This window comes from Dendrobates tinctorius, unplaced genomic scaffold (genome assembly GCF_039654945.1).
Source record: "Dendrobates tinctorius isolate UK_male_01 unplaced genomic scaffold, ASM3965494v1 ptg000241l, whole genome shotgun sequence".
NCBI lineage: Eukaryota > Metazoa > Chordata > Amphibia > Anura > Dendrobatidae > Dendrobates > Dendrobates tinctorius.
In genome coordinates this window covers 10,396,113-10,416,503 of record NW_027361908.1, presented here as the reverse complement: position 1 = coordinate 10,416,503, position 20,391 = coordinate 10,396,113, and the positions used below count along the sequence as shown (strand labels likewise).

The following is a 20,391-nucleotide window of genomic DNA, read 5'->3' as shown; positions in this document are numbered from 1 at the left end:
GGTATGTGTGTTCTTTTCTACGTTGATCTTGCTCTTTATGATTACTTATTACTCCCTGCCAATATCTATCATGTGCGATAATGTGACCGATGTCTCAGCATTTTTTCAAAAGTGTTTACCTGGAAAACCCATATATTGTTGTATATACTTTGTTTTTTAATTGTATTATTTTCATCTTTATTTATATTTCACAGTACATTGATGAAGGTCCTAGACCGGAACGTCTGTGTATGTATGTACTGTTATATATTAAAAATCACCTTTCTGCATCAGAAACCTTTGGTGTGTGCCAAGTTTATATATACTTAGTTCACGGATTGGGATCCTACTTGGGCACCACCTACAATTCTCAGGGTTGTGCCAACGGTTTTGTTCTTACATGAAAACACAGTAATCTCAACTGCAATATATGTTACATTTTGTCCAATGGCATTCATGGAATACAATCACATGACATTTTAACCCTTAAAATTACAAATCACAAACTGTGTATATAATTAAAAACATATTGTGAAAAAGAAATACTATCTCTTCAACAATAATGAAGCATTAGGTCATTACGTTTGTTGAAACCATTCGGAGATCGGGTGTTGAGATGATATATCCAGAAAGCTTCTCTTGTTAACAGGCGTCGTTTGGAATCTCCACCATGGAAAGGAATTTTAACCTGTTCTATTCCTTGCACTTGGAGACTAGAGGTATTTCGGGCATGATGCACGATAAAATGCTGAGACACAGCTGATAAATTGCGATTCATGTTATTCATATTGTGAATGTCATATAAGTGTTCTCTGATGCGCACCTTCACTTTTCCGGAGGTGCAACCAATGTATGATAATATACATGTTGTACAGTCAATTTTATATATTACATTGGTTGAATTACAATTTATATATTGTTTTATGTTATATTGTACTGTGTCCCCTGCATTGAAAAATTTTTTTGTAACATATGCAAATCTACATGTCTTGCAATTTGTGGTTCCACACCTAAAAAAACCATTACAACTTAGCCAGGTTTTATCCAATTTTTTATTATTGAGAGAGAATAAATTAGGCGATAATTTATCACCCAATGTGGGAGCTCTTCTCGATACTATGTTAACACCTGGCGCTAGAATTTCTGCTAATTTGGTGTCCTCATATAAAATAGGCAAATATTTGTTAATGATTTTTTTAATGTGTGGAAATTGACGACTAAACTGAAAACAAATGTATGGTTTTTTTCCAATTGTTGATTCATTTGCATTTCTGTTAATAGAGATCATTTCACTTCGATTTTTCCTCTCTATTATGCATTGTGCTCGATTCAAAGACCAATTTGGATACATACGATTTTTTAGTTTTTTCTTTACATGTTCCAGTTCACTCTTTAAGTTGCCTTCTTCACTACAATTACGTTTGACCCTTGTAAATTCCCCCACTGGTATTGCTTTGAGGGTGTGTTTATTATGACTACTAGTCGCATGTAGGATAGTGTTCCCACTATATGGTTTGTGATGCGTTTTAGTAGAAATGATTTCACCTTCAACACCTACTAAATCCAAATCCAAAAAAGATATGCAATTCATATCACATTTATATGTGAATTTGATATTGTATTGATTAGAATACTAATCAATACAATATCAAATTCACATATAAATGTGATATGAATTGCATATCTTTTTTGGATTTAGTAGGTGTTGAAGGTGAAATCATTTCTACTAAAACGCATCACAAACCATATAGTGGGAACACTATCCTACATGCGACTAGTAGTCATAATAAACACACCCTCAAAGCAATACCAGTGGGGGAATTTACAAGGGTCAAACGTAATTGTAGTGAAGAAGGCAACTTAAAGAGTGAACTGGAACATGTAAAGAAAAAACTAAAAAATCGTATGTATCCAAATTGGTCTTTGAATCGAGCACAATGCATAATAGAGAGGAAAAATCGAAGTGAAATGATCTCTATTAACAGAAATGCAAATGAATCAACAATTGGAAAAAAACCATACATTTGTTTTCAGTTTAGTCGTCAATTTCCACACATTAAAAAAATCATTAACAAATATTTGCCTATTTTATATGAGGACACCAAATTAGCAGAAATTCTAGCGCCAGGTGTTAACATAGTATCGAGAAGAGCTCCCACATTGGGTGATAAATTATCGCCTAATTTATTCTCTCTCAATAATAAAAAATTGGATAAAACCTGGCTAATTTGTAATGGTTTTTTTAGGTGTGGAACCACAAATTGCAAGACCTGTAGATTTGCATATGTTACAAAAAAAATTTTCAATGCAGGGGACACAGTACAATATAACATAAAACAATATATAAATTGTAATTCAACCAATGTAATATATAAAATTGACTGTACAACATGTAAATTATCATACATTGGTTGCACCTCCAGAAAAGTGAAGGTGCGCATCAGAGAACACTTATATGACATTCACAATATGAATAACATGAATCGCAATTTATCAGCTGTGTCTCAGCATTTTATCGTGCATCATGCCCGAAATACCTCTAGTCTCCAAGTGCAAGGAATAGAACAGGATAAAATTCCTTTCCGTGGTGGAGATTCCAAACGACGCCTGTTAACAAGAGAGGCTTTCTGGATATATCATCTCAACACCCGATCTCCGAATGGTTTGAACAAACGTAATGACCTAATGCTTCATTATTGTTGAAGAGATAGTATTTCTTTTTCACAATATGTTTTTATTTATATACACAGTTTGTGATTTGTAATTTTAAGGGTTAAAATGTCATGTGATTGTATTCCATGAATGCCATTGGACATAATGTAACATATATTGCAGTTGAGATTACTGTGTTTTCATGGCTTTGACAAAGATCTTATAGATCGAAACGCGTTTCCGTGTCCGTGGCTGTGGCATATACTATGAAGATGTCATATTTTAAAGTGATTAAATAAAGAAGAATTTTACACGCAGCTGGAACTAATTGTACAGGTTAAATACACAACATTTTTTGAAAGGTACAAAAAGGGTCAAGGAACAACAGTGGTGTACATGGAAAAAACACCACACTTTTAGTACACAAAATTGGTGTAAAGGTACCAAAACTATGAAACAAAAATGGAAAAATTACAAAAGTTTTTGTTATGCAAAAAAGGAACCTTGGTATAACATTAAAAAAAAAATTAAACCATGTCATCTTGTCAGTCAAGTCTTCCTTCCGGTGATACAAAATAATCAGCAAATGTGTCCCTCATTTTTGTAACTGAAAGAGTACTTCGAACATTTGTCTGGTGATAATCCCACAAGGTGGTTTCACAAACATTTTCTTCAATGGAAACTGGTTCCTTTGAAATTACAAAATTGTGCAAGATGACACATGCCTTCACCACCTCATCCACAGTCTCAGTTTTCATTTTTATGGCAGTTAACAGCACTCTCCATTTTGATGTTAAAATCCCAAAAGCGCACTCCACCACTCTTCGCGCTCTTGTCAATCGATAGTTAAAGATTTTTTTCCTGTGTGTCAATCCATGACTTGCGTATGGCTTGAGAAGATGTTTAGACAGTTGAAATGTGTCATCACCAACACACACAAATGGCATTGGTGGGCCTGTTGTTCCAGGGAGTGGTCTTGAAGGTGGGAAATCAAAATTTTCTCCATACAAACGACGGCCCATTGCAGACATTTTGAAAACCTGTGAATCATTTGATCGACCATACGCACCAATATCAACCGCAATAAATTTGCATTTTGAGTCTGCAATGGCCAGCAGTACAATTGAGAAGAATTTCTTATAATTGAAATATTCTGATCCAGATCCAACGGGTTTCACAATCCTTATGGGCTTCCCATCCACTGCACCAACACAATTAGGAAACTGACATATTTCTTGAAATTTTTCAGCAATCTCAAGCCACCTTTCCTGTGTTGGCTGTGGGATGTACTCCTCTTGTAGACAATCCCACAATGCCCGGCAGGTCTGTTGGACTATTCCAGATATTGTAGATATCCCAAGCCGGAACTGGCAATGGATGGAGGTAAAGGATTCTCCATTTGCCAGGAATCTGTTAAAAAAAGAGGAAAAAGAAATTTAATACAAACTATGAGCAAGTACATGACAATATAAGTCTGCAGAATCAGAAAACTTTCTAAAAGAAGATAACTTACCGAAGGGTCACCATCAGACACTCCGCCGATAATATTGAAAAGCGCAAGTAGGTGTCTTTTCTCTGGATTTGCGCTACAACACGCTCCACCAAAATCTCAAACAGGTCCTGTCTCATCCGCACATAATTGAAGAACTTCTCCGGGCTATCCCTCAATTCAAGATAAAGTGTAGAAAAAACTCCAAGGGTAAACCTTTGTGCATTTATAGGATGAATCCACTGCCGTCTCTTCCTTCGCCGACGCAGGACGCGCAGTCTTGTTTCCTCCTCCTGCCGAGCAATAATTGCCAAACGATTGCACTCAAAATCAAAATCCACACAGATGCTATTAATATTCGCTATTACTCCTTCCATCTCTGCCACTAGCTGTACAACCTCTCAAAGATATTGTGTTAAAACACCCTATATATAGTTTTCCACAAGTTTACAGGATCCAATCACGTTTGGGAGCAGTTTCCAAGAGACAATCATATTTCGGAGCATCCCATTTTGGAGGTGTGGAAAAACGGATCCGTCAAAAAACGGATCCAACGGATGACAAAAAACGGGTGGAAGCCGATGATACAGATCCGTTTTTTGACAGATCCGTATAAAAATACGTATAGCGGATCCGTCAAAAAACGGATCCGTATCATCCACTTCCGCCCGTTTTGACACATTTATAACGGATCCGTCAATGTGCCACGATGTCGGATCTTGACTGACGCCAAAAAACTGAAATGTGAAACAGGCCTAACTCTTGCTGTCCTCAGATTACATAGCAAAAACTTGAAGACAGATTCCCTTTAACAAAAGGAGTTTTAAAAAGACTTACTGTATTATACTATGTAGAGCTTAAATATAGAGGTTTAGACAAGGCTCCATGACATAAGATGAGATGTGCAGTGGGAATTCCGATGTCATTGTTTAATTTTAGCAAATCATATACTTTTCACTTCGCTCTAGAGTTTATCTTGTGTAACTGGATTTGACCTATCTGCTATTGAGGAAAATTCTGAAATTTAAGAACACAGAACTAGCACTTCGATAATATATAAAATTGTGTATATAATAATAACTTATGAGAAAGGATACAATTGGCATGCTGTCATACAAAACTTTAGCGAAAGATTCACCAATCATGTGTTTGTCACGGTCCCATCTTGCTCCTTCCATGTAAAGACCGTTAATATATATGCCATCAGCCTGCAAAAAAAAGGAAGACATCCAAACTAAGCAGTGAATTAGTTGTTTAATGATCAATCAAAAATGATCATATTTTTTCCCCTTATTTGTGCGCTTACAGCAACTAAATGGTCACTGTCATTTCAGCAAATTTTGCATAAAATCAAAAGTACCAGTATTTATTAGAGACCTTATGAGCTATTCTTCTTTCCTTGTCTTCTGAACTGATCATTATCTCAGATATACAGTTAAAATCCATATTAAAAAGCAGACTGCTAGCTCACTGAGAATGAGATTACGAGGAAGGAAATGAGGAGCAACACAGTCTGAGAGAGAAACAGACACACAAATATAGAGCTACTGCTTTCTAGAAAGTATTGTATCTCATCCAAGAGTGGATTCACAGCTACACTGCTCAGTACTGATGTGTAATGTCCTCCATGTTGCAGCTGCTCTATAACGTGTACTAAAAAGATATGTGCGAGCACAAATTCCTCATGTTGTGTGAGCAGTGTAAGAAGACATCATAGCATCTAGTATTCACCCACTAGGCTAGAGATAACAATCTTAGAGATGGAGCATGTTGGGCGAAAACTGGTTAAAATGGTGGAACTGGTTTATTAAAACTTAACTTTTAATCATCCTTTATATAAAAACAAATAATGTCTACAAAAAGTGCCATATAAAGTGCTCGTGCATAAGTGCATATAAAATATCCAACTATTCAATGCCGCCTGAAATAGCCCATTCAGGACAATATAGCAATTGTTTTATCATATTGTGCCTTAATTCCAGCAGCCACACCTCAAAATGTAGCATGCATATTAGGCCTCAGTCCCTAAACTCAGATATCACAAAGACAGCCTATGGCTCCACATTAGTGTTGAGCATTCCGATACCGCAAGTATCGGGTATCGGCCGATACTTGCTGTATCGGAATTCCGATACCGACTTCCGATATTTTTTCAATATCGGAATTCGGCATCGGAATCGGAAGTTCAAAGTTGATTGACGGCCTGACGTCATCATGATGCGCGGTGTGTGCGCATCATGATGCGCCGTCATTTCGGTCCTTCCGGGGGTCTCTGCCGGCCTGCCGGGGGGCTGTGCCGGCCTGCCGGGGGGGCTGTGTGGACTGCCCGGGGTCTGTACCGGCCTGCCGGGGGGCTGTGCCGGCCTGCCGGTGGTCTGTGCACCCTGTGGGGGTCTGTGCCGGCCTGCCGGGGGGCTGTGCCGGCCTGCCGGGGGGCTGTGCAGGCTCCAGGGGGCTGTGCCGGCCTGCCGGGGGGCTGTGCCGGCCTGCCGGTGGTCTGTGCAGGCTCCGGGGGGCTGTGCCGGCCTGCCGGGGGGCTGTGCCGGCCTGCCGGTGGCCTGTGCAGGCTTCGGGGGTCTGTGCAGGCATCGTCCGATGGGACTACAAGTCCCATCGGGCGATGCCTGCTACCATGACAGTGATTGACACATTAGCCAATGATGGGACAGTAGTAGTCCCATCATCCGGCTAATGTGTTAAATGTTAAAAAAAAAAAAAAAAATACTACATACATACTACATGCATGCTACATACATACTACATGCTACATACATACTGCATGCTACATACATACTACATACATACTACATGCATGCTACATACATACTACATGCTACATACATACTACATATATACTACATACATGCTACATACATACTGCATGCTACATACATACTACATACTACATATATACTACATGCATGCTACATACATACTACATGCTACATACATACCACATACATACTACATGCTACATACATACCACATACATACATGCTACATACATACTACATATATACTACATGCATGCTACATACATACTACATGCTACATACATACCACATACATACTACATGCTACATACATACCACATACATACATGCTACATACATACTACATATATACTACATGCATGCTACATACATACTACATATATACTACATGCATGCTACATACATACTGCATGCTACATACATACTACATACATACTACATACATACCACATATATACTACATACATACAATACATTCATACAATACATACATAGACATACAGTACATATAACATAGAGTAACATACTTACCAATACTTGTCACATTGTTCCCCGAAGCCATTGTCGTCTACGGAATAAATATTAACATAACAAACCACAAAAATACTCACCCACGATCCGAAGCAGTCCACGAGTGTGTCCCACGACGATCTTGGGTAGAGAACGGCAGCATCAGATGATGCTGCCGTTCTCTACGGGCTGCAGGAATCCAATGACGGAAGGTAGGTATCCTTCCACACTGTATTCCTCCGCCACTTAAAAAAAAAAAAAGTCCCTAGTCTCACTTTATGCCATTGCTGTGTGGGAATTTCCCACGCAGCAATGGCATAAAGTGAGACTAGGGACTTTTTTTTTTTAAGTGGCGGAGGAATACAGTGCGGAAGGATACCTACCTTCCGTCATTGGATTCCTGCAGCCCGTAGAGAACGGCAGCATCATCTGATGCTGCCGTTCTCTACCCAAGATCGTCGTGGGACACACTCGTGGACTGCTTCGGATCGTGGGTGAGTATTTTTGTGGTTTGTTATGTTAATATTTATTCCGTAGACGACAATGGCTTCGGGGAACAATGTGACAAGTATTGGTAAGTATGTTACTCTATGTTATATGTACTGTATGTCTATGTATGTATTGTATGAATGTATTGTATGTATGTAGTATATATGTGGTATGTATGTAGTATGTATGTAGTATGTATGTAGCATGCAGTATGTATGTAGCATGCATGTAGTATATATGTAGTATGTATGTAGTATGTATGTATGTATGTAGCATGCATGTAGTATATATGTAGTATGTATGTAGCATGCAGTATGTATGTGGTATGTATGTAGCATGTAGTATGTATGTAGCATGCATGTAGTATATATGTAGTATGTATGTATGTATGTAGCATTCATGTAGTATATATGTAGTATGTATGTAGCATGCAGTATGTATGTAGCATGCATGTAGTATATATGTGGTATGTATGTAGCATGTAGTATGTATGTAGCATGCATGTAGTATATATGTAGTATGTATGTAGCATGCAGTATGTATGTAGCATGCATGTAGTATGTATGTAGTATGTATGTAGCATGTAGCATGCATGTAGTATGTATGTAGTATGTATGTAGCATGTAGTATGTATGTAGCATGCATGTAGTATGTATGTAGCATGTAGTATGTATGTAGCATGCATGTAGTATATATGTAGTATGTATGTAGTATATATGTAGTATGTATGTTGCATGTAGTATTTATGTAGTATGAATGTAGCATGTATGTAGTATGAATGTAGCATGTATGTAGTATGCATGTTGTATGTATGTAGCATGTAATATTTTTTTTTTTTTTTTTTACATTTAACACATTAGCCGGATGATGGGACTACTACTGTCCCATCATTGGCTAATGTGTCAATCACTGTCATGGTAGCAGGCATCGCCCGATGGGACTTGTAGTCCCATCGGACGATGCCTGCACAGACCCCCGAAGCCTGCACAGACCACCGGCAGGCCGGCACAGCCCCCCGGCAGGCCGGCACAGCCCCCCGGAGCCTGCACAGCCCCCCGGCAGGCCGGCACAGCCCCCCGGCAGGCCGGCACAGCCCCCCGGAGCCTGCACAGCCCCCCGGCAGGCCGGCACAGCCCCCCGGCAGGCCGGCACAGCCCACCGGAGCCTGCACAGACCCCCTGGCAGGCCGGCACAGCCCCCCGAAAGGCCCGTACAGACCCCAGAGAGGCTGTACAAGGGCAGGAAAGGGTTTTTCTTATTCCGATACCGGAAGTCCCATAGACTTGAATGGGACTTCCGGTATCGGAATCGGCGATACCGATACTTTTTTTAAAGATCGGCCGATACCATCCGATACGATACTTTGAAGTATCGGACGGTATCGCTCAACTCTACTCCACATAGAAACTGTCCTTTCAGGGTATGACTGTTCCCTATGCTCTATATATGTCCAAAAAGAACATTAAATATATCATTGAGTGAGTCACTGTACAAATATCAGACACCCTCAGAGTACAGTGTATAGGATCACCTTTTATATCACTGCCCACATAACTCCTTTCTGGTGTATGAAATAGACATTGTACTTATCTCAGATATCGTTGTATTTCATAGCGATACCCAAATTCTGCTCACTACGAGGGGGCTCCACACGTCAGCATATCATGAATCGCTGGGTAGCTCGTTTCCCTCTGAATATGTCCCAGCGCGTTTCATCTACCACAAATTCATCAGGGGAGTAGTGGCATTTAGTCAGGTGGCATTGCGCGCCATATCGCGTTCTAATTACCTTTTATATATGTTCAAAAGTCCCGCGGTCTATCCCTATTTCCGGACGCCGGGACTGGCACTTCCGGTTTTCACCTTGCTTAGTCTCATAGCCGCCTCTCCTGCCCCACTTCCTGGGCATGTCAAAGGGCCAGAGACGTCACATCTGGTGACGCGTCATAGCCAGATCCTATGCCCCACTTCCTGGGTTCGTCCTAGCATCGGCGACGTCACGTCCGGTTTAACTAGCGATGTAAACACATCGCATTCATGTGACTAGCCCGTGCCCATGGCAACCAGCCGCTATTATGCGTGTCTAGCTAGGGCATTCAGCGTCTCGTTCCATGGAAAGGGGCCCGGGCTGGAAACATCATACATCCACTCTCATTTAAGTATATTCAATATAAATAACTTAGAGGCGTGTATAATTTAAAGAAATCAGCCAAACTATATTCTGTCTTTCGCTGATAAACCCATATAAGGGACATTTTCAGTACATTCCTAAATCCAAAAATTTTTACACCAAAATCAAGATGCAGAACGTATGCTTACGCTTTTCAGAGGCAAAAACATTATCAGCATATATTTATCAAAATGACATATTAGTCAATAGATGTTGCATGGTAAACAATGGATACCACGGACCTTTTTTTTGGAAAAATAGAAAAGGGTGCTCACTAGATCTTACCCTAATGTACCCTCTCTATATATCACCTACCTAACGCGGAGGTTGGCACCCTAGTTCCTGCGCAAGTGGCGCCCCCACTCAACGGCGGCTCTCCCTATACTTAGATGGCCCTATTAAAATCCTCCCTACAAGAAGGAAGAATAGGTAAGGAGTTCATTAAGTCCCTGTCATGGTTTGAACAGGGTTCTTGCCCTGCACTCACAGGGTTAAGTGTTCGTGGCCTCTTTCTGGATCTGGGAGGGGTATTTATACTCACTCTTTACCAGGGTTCTCTGTCAGCTATACTGTTGTTCTGGTGTGTCTGACCCCTGGTGTGCCTGTATTCTGCGTTGCTTGTTTGCTTCCCGTGTATGACCCCGGCCTGTTCCCTCACTCTGTACTCCGTCTCTCGCTTTGGTACTACTGTCTTCTCCGGTTCTGACCTCCTGGCTTGGCTATCGTTACTCCGTTACAGTTTGTCCCTATTGTACCGTCTATTGCCCATTCTGGTTTTCTGACCTATTGCTACGTACTAACTATCCTTTCTGTCTAAACTCCGTGGTACTGTATTGCTATCTGGTGCTTTGACCCTGGCTTCGTCTGGTTTCTGTCTCTGTCTATGCCCCTTGGTAACATTGCCCCGTAGTTACCTTTCTAGGAGTTTCCCTGCAGCTCCTAGATCTGTGGAGCTTAGGCCACGCCCCCAGCAGTCATGTGCTTCAGGTCCTGATACTCTGAAGCACGCATCGTCACCGCTGCTGCCCTGCTCCACAGGTATCTGTGAGTACTGTCTTTGTACTCAGGACACCCGCACTGGCTCAGTGAGCAAGTGTAGTGCGGTGTTCCTGACAGTCCCTTAGGATGTACTGTTCGTAGGGAGAAGATCCAGAAAGTTTCTCTTTGAAGGATTCGCTTATCCCAGTCTCCTCCCCTTTGATTTTTTGGGACTTTTTCGATACCTATGAAACTGATGGCCTTAACATCCCCATTGTGGGCCTGATTGATGTGATTCGCCACCGGTGTGTCTCGTTTGTTTATGATATCCCTGTGGTGCTCTCCTACTCTTACTCTGAGCTCTCTCTTTGTTTTACCAACATATTCTAGATTGCATCTACAGGTAATCTTATACACGACTCCAACCGATCTACAATTGATGAATTGATGTATAGGAAAAATCTTTCCTGTGACACTGCTGTGGAATATTTTGTCCTGTGTAATTGATGCACAATATTTACAGTTGCCACACTTATAACACCCTTTAGGTTGAGTACCCAGCCAAGTAGGCCTAGTGTTAGTGTATGAGGAAAAATGGCTACGGACTAATCTGTCCTTGATGGAGCGACCTTTTCTATACGTAATTTGTGTGGTTCCAGGTAAAATCCCTAGATGGTCTTGATCCATGAGGAGAATTGGCCAATGGTGTTTCATGATTTCCCTCAGGTCATTGGCTCCATTGGAGTATTTCGTGATAAATCTGATCGTCCCTTCGTCTGTGTTTTTCTGCATACGTTCTGCATCTTGATTTTGGTGTAAAAATTTTTGGATTTAGGAATGTACTGAAAATGTCCCTTATATGGGTTTATCAGCAAAAGACAGAATATAGTTTGGCTGATTTCTTTAAATTATACACGCCTCTAAGTTATTTATATTGAATATACTTAAATGAGAGTGGATGTATGATGTTTCCATCCCGGGCCCCTTTCTATGGAACGAGACGCTGAATGCCCTAGCTAGACACGCATAATAGCGGCTGGTTGCCATGGGCACGGGCTAGTCACATGAATGCGATGTGTTTACATCGCTAGTTAAACCGGACGTGACGTCGCCGATGCTAGGACGAACCCAGGAAGTGGGGCATAGGATCTGGCTATGACTTGTCACCGGATGTGACGTCTCTGGCCCTTTGACATGCCCAGGAAGTGGGGCAGGAGAGGCGGCTATGAGACTAAGCAAGGTGAAAACCGGAAGTGCCAGTCCCGGCATCCAGAAATAGGGATAGACCGCGGAACTTTTGAACATATATAAAAGGTAATTAGAACGCGATATGGCGCGCAATGCCACCTGACTAAATGCCACTACTCCCCTGATGAATTTGTGGTAGATGAAACGCGTTGGGAGATATTCAGAGGGAAACGAGCTACCCAGCGATTCATGATATGCTGACGTGTGGAGCCCCCTCGTAGTGAGCAGAATTTGGGTATCGCTATGAAATACAACGATATCTGAGATAAGTACAATGTCTATTTCATACACCAGAAAGGAGTTATGTGGGCAGTGATATAAAAGGTGATCCTATACACTGTACTCTGAGGGTGTCTGATATTTGTACAGTGACTCACTCAATGATATATTTAATGTTCTTTTTGGACATATATAGAGCATAGGGAACAGTCATACCCTGAAAGGACAGTTTCTATGTGGAGCCATAGGCTGTCTTTGTGATATCTGAGTTTAGGGACTGAGGCCTAATATGCATGCTACATTTTGAGGTGTGGCTGCTGGAATTAAGGCACAATATGATATAACAATTGCTATATTGTCCTGAATGGGCTATTTCAGGCGGCATTGAATAGTTGGATATTTTATATGCACTTATGCACGAGCACTTTATATGGCACTTTTTGTAGACATTATTTGTTTTTATATAAAGGATGATTAAAAGTTAAGTTTTAATAAACCAGTTCGTACCAATTCGCTACAAATAACACATCTCGTCATTGGTAAATATACCCCTGCTGTAATTTTTAAAATGGTGGAAAAAAGTCAAATTATGACCAGAGCTGTGATGTTACTCTTCACATACACACACAGGACAGCTAATTCTGAAAAGTTAGATGAACCTATACTTTAAACACTATAAATAATTTACGCTCTTATATTTTGCGTTATTGTTACAGTTGCCACATCCGGTATCATAAACTGAACTATAATTCATATATTTGAAAATGAATGCCTTGAAAGCAATTACCGGAGAGGTATCAATATCATCCATGTAACTATGATCAGTTATCTGAATCTGAAATCCCAGTAAATCTATGGGGGTCTTGTGCTTTCTGGCGTAGTTTTGTAGTGCTCCAGTTAGAAAAGACTGTGTGAAGAAAAACCCAGAGATCCAGAAAACTTTTGGTGTTCCCTTTTGAATCCATTCCTAAAATAATGAAATTGAAAATGAATAAAAACATTTCATTCATTAATTTTCTTCACTTCTATCACCATTAAATTTATTTTACAGACATTATCACTGTCCCAATTGGGGCTCATAGTCTAAATTCCCTGTCAATATGTCTTTGCACAAACACAAGAGAGACCATAAAAACTCCTTGCAGATTTTGTTCTTGGTGAGATTTAAATCAAGGAATACAGAGCTGCAAAGATACAGTGCAAAGCACTGAGCACCTTGCCCATACTTCTTCATTAATAAGAAGTCTTTAAAGGGAATCTGCTTTTAGAATTGACCCTCCTACACCATCTAAATGGCCATGCAGGTCAAAGGAAATTGAATAAAATGATACCTTGATATCTGAAATCTGATGACTTATTCCAGAGAAATTTGCATTTTTCTTAATATGAGCTGTTAAGAACTATGGGCCGGACATAGATCTCCCTGAGGATCTGCTCTGAGAGCTTTTTTTTAATAAAAGGGGGTGTTACAAGTGTGAGACATGTAATGACTGACATTCTGATTCAACTGCAGAGCTGTTTGTGATTATAATGGACACATCTACAGGCTCCTCTCAGCTTCCATTTCACAGGCCGACAGAGCTGAAATATTGTTGCAATACAGCAGAGCCGTGAGAGCTGCAGAAAGTGTTTTCATTTAGTTACTTGTCTCACACTGGCAACTTCCCCTTTCATTTAAAATAATCTCTGGAGGCAGATTCTCATGCAGATCAGTGTCTGTCTCATAGCCTGGAGCAGCTCATTTACATATAAAGAAAATGTGGGTTACTTTGGAAAAATACATCACAGATATCTAGGTATCATTTTATTCAGCTTCCTAAGACCTGAATGCCTATATTGACGGCTTAGGAGGTTTGATACTACTGACAGATTCTCTTTAAAATTAGTCTTTGTGTTGGAAAAAAATCTTAGTACCATTTGTAGTGTAGTGGTATGGAGACTGAATGATCCAAATATATAGTTTCACCTAAATAGGAAATGATTTTATATACAGGGTGGGACATTTATATGGATAAACCTAAATAAAATGGGAATAGTTGGAGATATCAACTTCCTGTTTGTGGCACATTAGTATATGGGAGGGGGGAAACTTTTCAAGATGGGTGGTGACCATGGCGCCATTATGAAGTCAGCCATTTTGGACCCAACTTTATAAATGGCCCACCCAGGGGAATCCATATAACTGACCCACCCTGTACATAATCTGCATATGCGCAATGTCATATATACATTGTGTTGGTTATGTCGGACAGTTCCACAGTTACAGTGTGAATTACAGTCTGGAGCTGAGTTTACTGCAGTCACAACTCTACTGGTCACTGTTGGAATCTGACAATCTATTGACTGACTTTCCTCTAATAGTTCCAAAAATTTCCATTTGTTTTAAATACAGAAGCAATTCCCTGAATATAATGCAGTTCTAATGAATGTACTGCTGATCTTAGGAAACACATCTCAAAAGGGAGATCACAAAAGTATGGATTAAAAAGATATGGGTCAGAGGACAATGCTGGGAGATTCCGGCTCTGAAGTCAGCAGAAAGTTTACAGACATTTCCTTAACAGTTCAACTTGATCTCCTTTCAAACAATCCCTTCATATAGAAAAAGAAGCCATTTCTATTAATCAGTGTAGCACAAATTTACTTTCTTGGAGAAAAAATGAAGTAATACATATCCCACACTGGGAGACTTCCGTTTTGAAGAACACAAAATTGTGACTGTAGTTCTGGACAAGCTATAATGCAAGCTCAATATAATGATGCGTACATTAGTTGAAAGAAATTTGGCAAGCATCTCACTGGCCAGTGGGGCTATTTTAGACTTATTCTTACTGTTCATTGAGAAGAGTTTTCAGAATTATCATTATCATCGCAGGCAGGATTTCAATTACAAGTAACAGCTTTACACACAATTGATGACACAGGAGCCACCACCCAAACAGGTGATATCACAGCTTCCCCTCCCCTCACAATTTGTACATGTGCATTAGATGCTTTACTACAAAGCTTAACGTCTAAGTCAGTCTGTTGCTGCTAATTTACATGTGAATTTCCTGAAAAAGTGTGAAAACTGCAAGATTTCAATTTTTAAAAAAATACAGAACAATTTAAATACAATTTAACATAAAAACCTGATTTAAGTAATAGACCATTTTATGATGACACATTCCCATGGCAGTTTCATGTGAGAGGAGCGGAGCACTGACTATCTGCTTCCGCTCGCAGAAGAGCTGGAGTCAGGTTTTATTAGCATATTGCATCTGATGCCGTACGCTAATGTGACTCCGGCCTAAGTTCATGTTCAAGTTTGCTCATCTCTAATTAAGACTAGAGATGAGCGAACCTGAGCTTAAAAATTCAGGGTTTGTACCAGACAGATAGTGTCCGGCGCTAAATATCAAACATCAACTTCTCCTGGAATTACATCGCAAATTTCGGAGTTATGGGGGAAGTCCATTGAAGAGAGAGAAACTCTGAGGGAAGTCCACTACAGAGAGAGTTTTCCAGATCAAAAGTTCCTGTCCCCATTGTTTTCAAAGGTTCTGATTCAAGTTCGAGTACAGTTCTGGTACCCAAACCAAACTTTGGACTAAAGTTCAGGTTGGCTACCAGAAACCGAACTTCCACGGGTCCGCTCATCCATAATTAACACTAGTGGCGGGATCTAACCTGTAAGAGACCTGCTGATCCAAAGAGCAAAGGAGTAGAAGCCTTTCTGGCAATTTGATATTCATAGAATGCTCTATGTAAGTGGGTAGGGCGATGCTGCAGTTTTTTTTGCTTGGACAACCCTTGTAAAGCCTACGTACATTGGGATTTTTTTTTTTTTTCATTTTTTTTTTTTTACATCTCATAATATGTTTAAGAACTGGAACCTCATTTAATGGACAAGCAGTGGCAGCAATAAATAGTTAACTGGTTTTTTTTTGGGGAGCATCTGGCTCACAACATCTCCTGGTAGGTAGGCAGAGCACAGTTTGAAGAAGGATTTGGAAGGCTCAGACCACAGTAAACTTGTAATTTACTGCTGCTTCTGAGAAGATTGTAGCTCACTGTCACTCACCATCCCTTGGCAGGCTTATAGAGAAAGATTTGATATGTAAACACTATATTAAATTATTGCCCACACCGTTCAGATATCCTAAACCAAATAATGTCTTACTACTGTAAAGCTAACCGCAAACATTAGCCATCCCAGGAATAGCAGAAGACATAAATCTTCTAAAATAAGGGGGTGTTAAGCTGTTCCTACAAGGACTCCTAATTCCCAGGAAAGGTTTTATACACTAGAGGTCATGAATCTGCTTGAATTTTCATAAAAAAGAATATGTTCTACAGTATTCTATCCAAAATGATCTGTAGAGGTAAATATAATGCAGGAGAAGAAATATTACCATTAAGATCTTACCTTAAAAAAATTCAGTCTTTGCAAAAGATCCGTCATATAACCCCCTAAGGGCTTCAGTGATGGGTATGATCTGGCTGACCACATAGAAGGAACCTAAAAGTACAATGGTATTACTGAAAAATGACTAAATTAGGATATCAGAACACTTGATTTGTGATTGCTTCAAACATGGAGATTTCATCAAAGATTTTACATTTTATCATAAAATATTTTTTTCACTTTTTATAAGACCTCATTCAACCTCAGAGTTTTTTTTTCACGTATGAGAAAATCGGATTCATTTTTCTGATCAGACTATAATCAGAGTTTGATCAAAGTATGGTACAAGTGTCATCCAATTTTCTTGTACCTTGAGAAATTTTAAAAAAACTATGTCTTCACCTTCTCTATTCTGATAGTTCGTGAAAATCAGACTGCACTCAAATGTCATCCAAGTGACTTTTTCATGGACCCATTGACTTGCATTGCTGATTTTGATCTGACAGTCACTGATGAGCAGAGAGCTCATTCTGGTCTTCACGAAAAGGTTGACCTCCGGCGGTCATCAGAAAAATGGCAGTGGAGGTCAATTTGCACCGCCACCATTTTCTTGAAGACTGGCACTAGCTGAATCTGCAAGAGTGCCGCATGTGTACGAGGTGTACAGAGCGGAGCCACGCATGTACGAGGTGGATGGCGAGGAGATGTGTGTGTACGAGTCGTATGGAGCAGAGTCGCGTGTGTACGAGGTGTACGGAGCAGAGCCGCATGTGTATGAGGTGTATGTGTGTGTTCGAGGTGTGGGGAGCTGAGTCGCGTGTGTACGAGGTGTACGGAGCGGAGCCACGTGTGTACGAGGTGTACGGAGCGGAGCCGTGTGTGTACGGAGCAGAGCCGTGTGTGTACGAGGTGTGGGGAGCGGAGCCGTGTGTGTACGAGGTGTGGGGAGCGGAGCCACTTGTGTACGAGGTGTACGGAGCGGAGCCGCGTGTGCATGAGTTGTATAGAGCGGAGCTGCGAGTGTGCAATGTGTACGGAGCCACGTGTGTATGAGGTGTACGAAGCAGAGCCGCATGTGTATGAGGTGTATAGAGCGGAGCCGTGTGTGTACAAGGTGTACGGAGCCACGTGTGTATGAGATGTATGGAGCAGAGCTGCGTGAGTATGAGGTGTACAGAGCGGAGCCACGTGTTTACAAAGTGTACGGAGCCACATGTGTATGAGGTGTACGGAGTGGAGCCGCATGTGTAAGGAGCAGAATCGCGTGTGTACGAGGTGTGGGGAGTGGAGCCGCATGTGTACGAGGTGTATGGAGCGGAGCTGCATGTGTATGAGGTGTATGGAGCGGAGCCGTGTGTGTACGAGGTGTACAGAGCGGAGCTGCATGTGTACGAGGTGTATGGAGCGGAGCCGTGTGTGTACGAGGTGTACGGAGCGGAGCTGCATGTGTACGAGGTGTATGGAGCGGAGCCGCGTGTGTATGAGGTGTATGGAGCGGAGCCGCGTGTGTATGAGGTGTACGGAGCGGAGCCGCATGTGTATGAGGTGTATAGAGCAGAGCCGCGTGTATACGGGGCGTATGGAGCGGAGCCACGTGTGTATTTGGTGTACGGAGCGGAGCAGCATGTGTATGGAGTATACGGGGCGCACGAAGTGGAGCCATATGTGTACTGGATGTACGGAGCAGAGCCAAGTGTGTATGAGGCATACAAAGTGGGCTTTTCCCACAGACACAGGAGTACACGGCGGAGCCCCGAGGAGCACTTTAAAACTCGCACATGACGTTCCACCGGAAGTGATGTGCTGGAAGCTGACCGGAAATGAGGTAATTTCATGAGGAGATTGTGACGGAACCAGGAATGCTTCAGATCCATCACCATGTCCTCCTCCGACAGCGCGGCTCGACTTGGAATCAGGGATGCCGGCCATGTGAGCGGATCATGATATGTCCTGCATCGGGAGGCTCAGGTGGGCATTACAATGGGATCCGGGCTGCTATAGTATCTTTATAGAATCTTTCTTTCTTTCTTTCTTTCTTTCTTTCTTTCTTTCTCTCTCTCTGTTCTTTCTTTTTCTCTGTTTCTTTCTCATTCTCTGTTCTGTCTTTCCCTCTCTTTTCTTTCTCTTTCTAATCTTTTTTCTTTCTCTCTCTCTGTTCTTTCTTTCCCTCTCTGTTGTTTCTTTCCCCTCTTTTTTTCTGTTCTTTCTTTCTTTACTTCATTCTTTCTCACTCTGTTCATTCTCTGCCTCTCTCTGTTTTTTCTTTCCCCTCTTTCTTTCTCTCTTCTTTCTTTCTGTTCTTTCTTTCATTTTTTTCTCTTTCTTTCTCTCTCTCTGTTCTTTTTTTCCCTCTTTCTTTATTTTTCTCTCTGCTCTTTCTTTTCTTAGTTTTTTCTTTCTTTTTCTTTCTCTCTCTCTCTATTCTTTTCCCTCTTTCTTTCTCTATCTGTCTTTCTTTTATTCTTTCCCCTCTTTCTTTCCCTCTGTTCTTTCCCCTTTTTTCTCTCTCTTTCTGTTCTTTCTATCTGTTCTCTCTCTGTTCTTTCTTTCCCCTCTTTCTTTCTTTCCCCTCTTTCTTCTCTGTTTTCTCTTTCTCTCTCTCTGTTCTTTTTTCTGTCCCCTCTTTCTTTCTCACTGTGTTCTTTCTTTCTTTTTCTCTGTTCTTTCTTTATTTCCCCTCTTTATTTTTCTCTGTTCTCTCTTTCGTTACCCTTTCATTCTCTCTCTGTTCTTTCTTTCCCCTCTTTCTTTCTCTCTCTTCTTTCTTTCACTCTCTGTTCTTTCTTTCCCCTCTTTCTTTCTCTCTCTGTTGGATCCTGGTGTGGCTACACTCTTTTTTTTGAGTCAATAAGGCAAAATACAAGTAATTAACATCCCAATGACTGACCTGACGCAGGATGTGGAAGAGGCACGCCCCAACGCACGTTTTGCGGTTTGGTTCTTTTGGGGACTCTGCTCAGATGTGGCACTTTGGTGTCACTGCCCTTTTGACTATCAGACTTTTACTTGAATTTATTTATTTTGTTTTTATAAAAGTAGAACAATAAAATGATTAATGACCTTGTGTACATTTTCTCTTTTCGATTTTTATAACTATTATGGATGAGCTTTTTTTTGTTGACCGGGCTTCCTTGTTTCGGTTTGTAGATTTTTAGCCTATGAATAAGTGACTGGGCCTGTAGACTGGGATACAATATCCACAAGACAATTGAACCCCACCCAACGCTATGTTCATGTTATTTTCTTTCCAAGTTCTGTAAGTGGAAAAAACTGAAAGCACTCAGACTAATGTTATTCAATTGGAATATCCAAATGGCCACTTTTTTATGTGGATCGAAAGTCTGAATGAAAAAAAATCACAGTATGCATTATTCCTATTTGGATGTGGATTGTCCATTCAAGTCTATAGGTATGCAAGAAAAATTGTATCCCATAATGATCAACAGTATATCATCCAATTTTTGCAGATACATTTTAATCTTTAGCATATTAAGCT

The 20,391-nt window shown here is 40.8% G+C and overlaps 1 protein-coding gene across 1 annotated transcript in view; it reads right to left on the bottom strand.

Moving 5' to 3' along the window:
- The window catches only part of LOC141060642 (dynein axonemal heavy chain 3-like), a 2,648,786-nt gene that overhangs the window by 19,318 nt on the left and 2,609,077 nt on the right, over nucleotides 1–20,391 (bottom strand). Inside the window, exons 81-83 of the mRNA XM_073556958.1 lie at nucleotides 16,917–17,009; nucleotides 13,296–13,475; nucleotides 5,218–5,328 (exon numbers count right to left, since the gene is read on the bottom strand). Of these exons, the coding sequence (XP_073413059.1) occupies nucleotides 5,218–5,328; nucleotides 13,296–13,475; nucleotides 16,917–17,009 (384 nt within the window). The remainder of the gene's footprint in view (nucleotides 1–5,217; nucleotides 5,329–13,295; nucleotides 13,476–16,916; nucleotides 17,010–20,391) is intronic.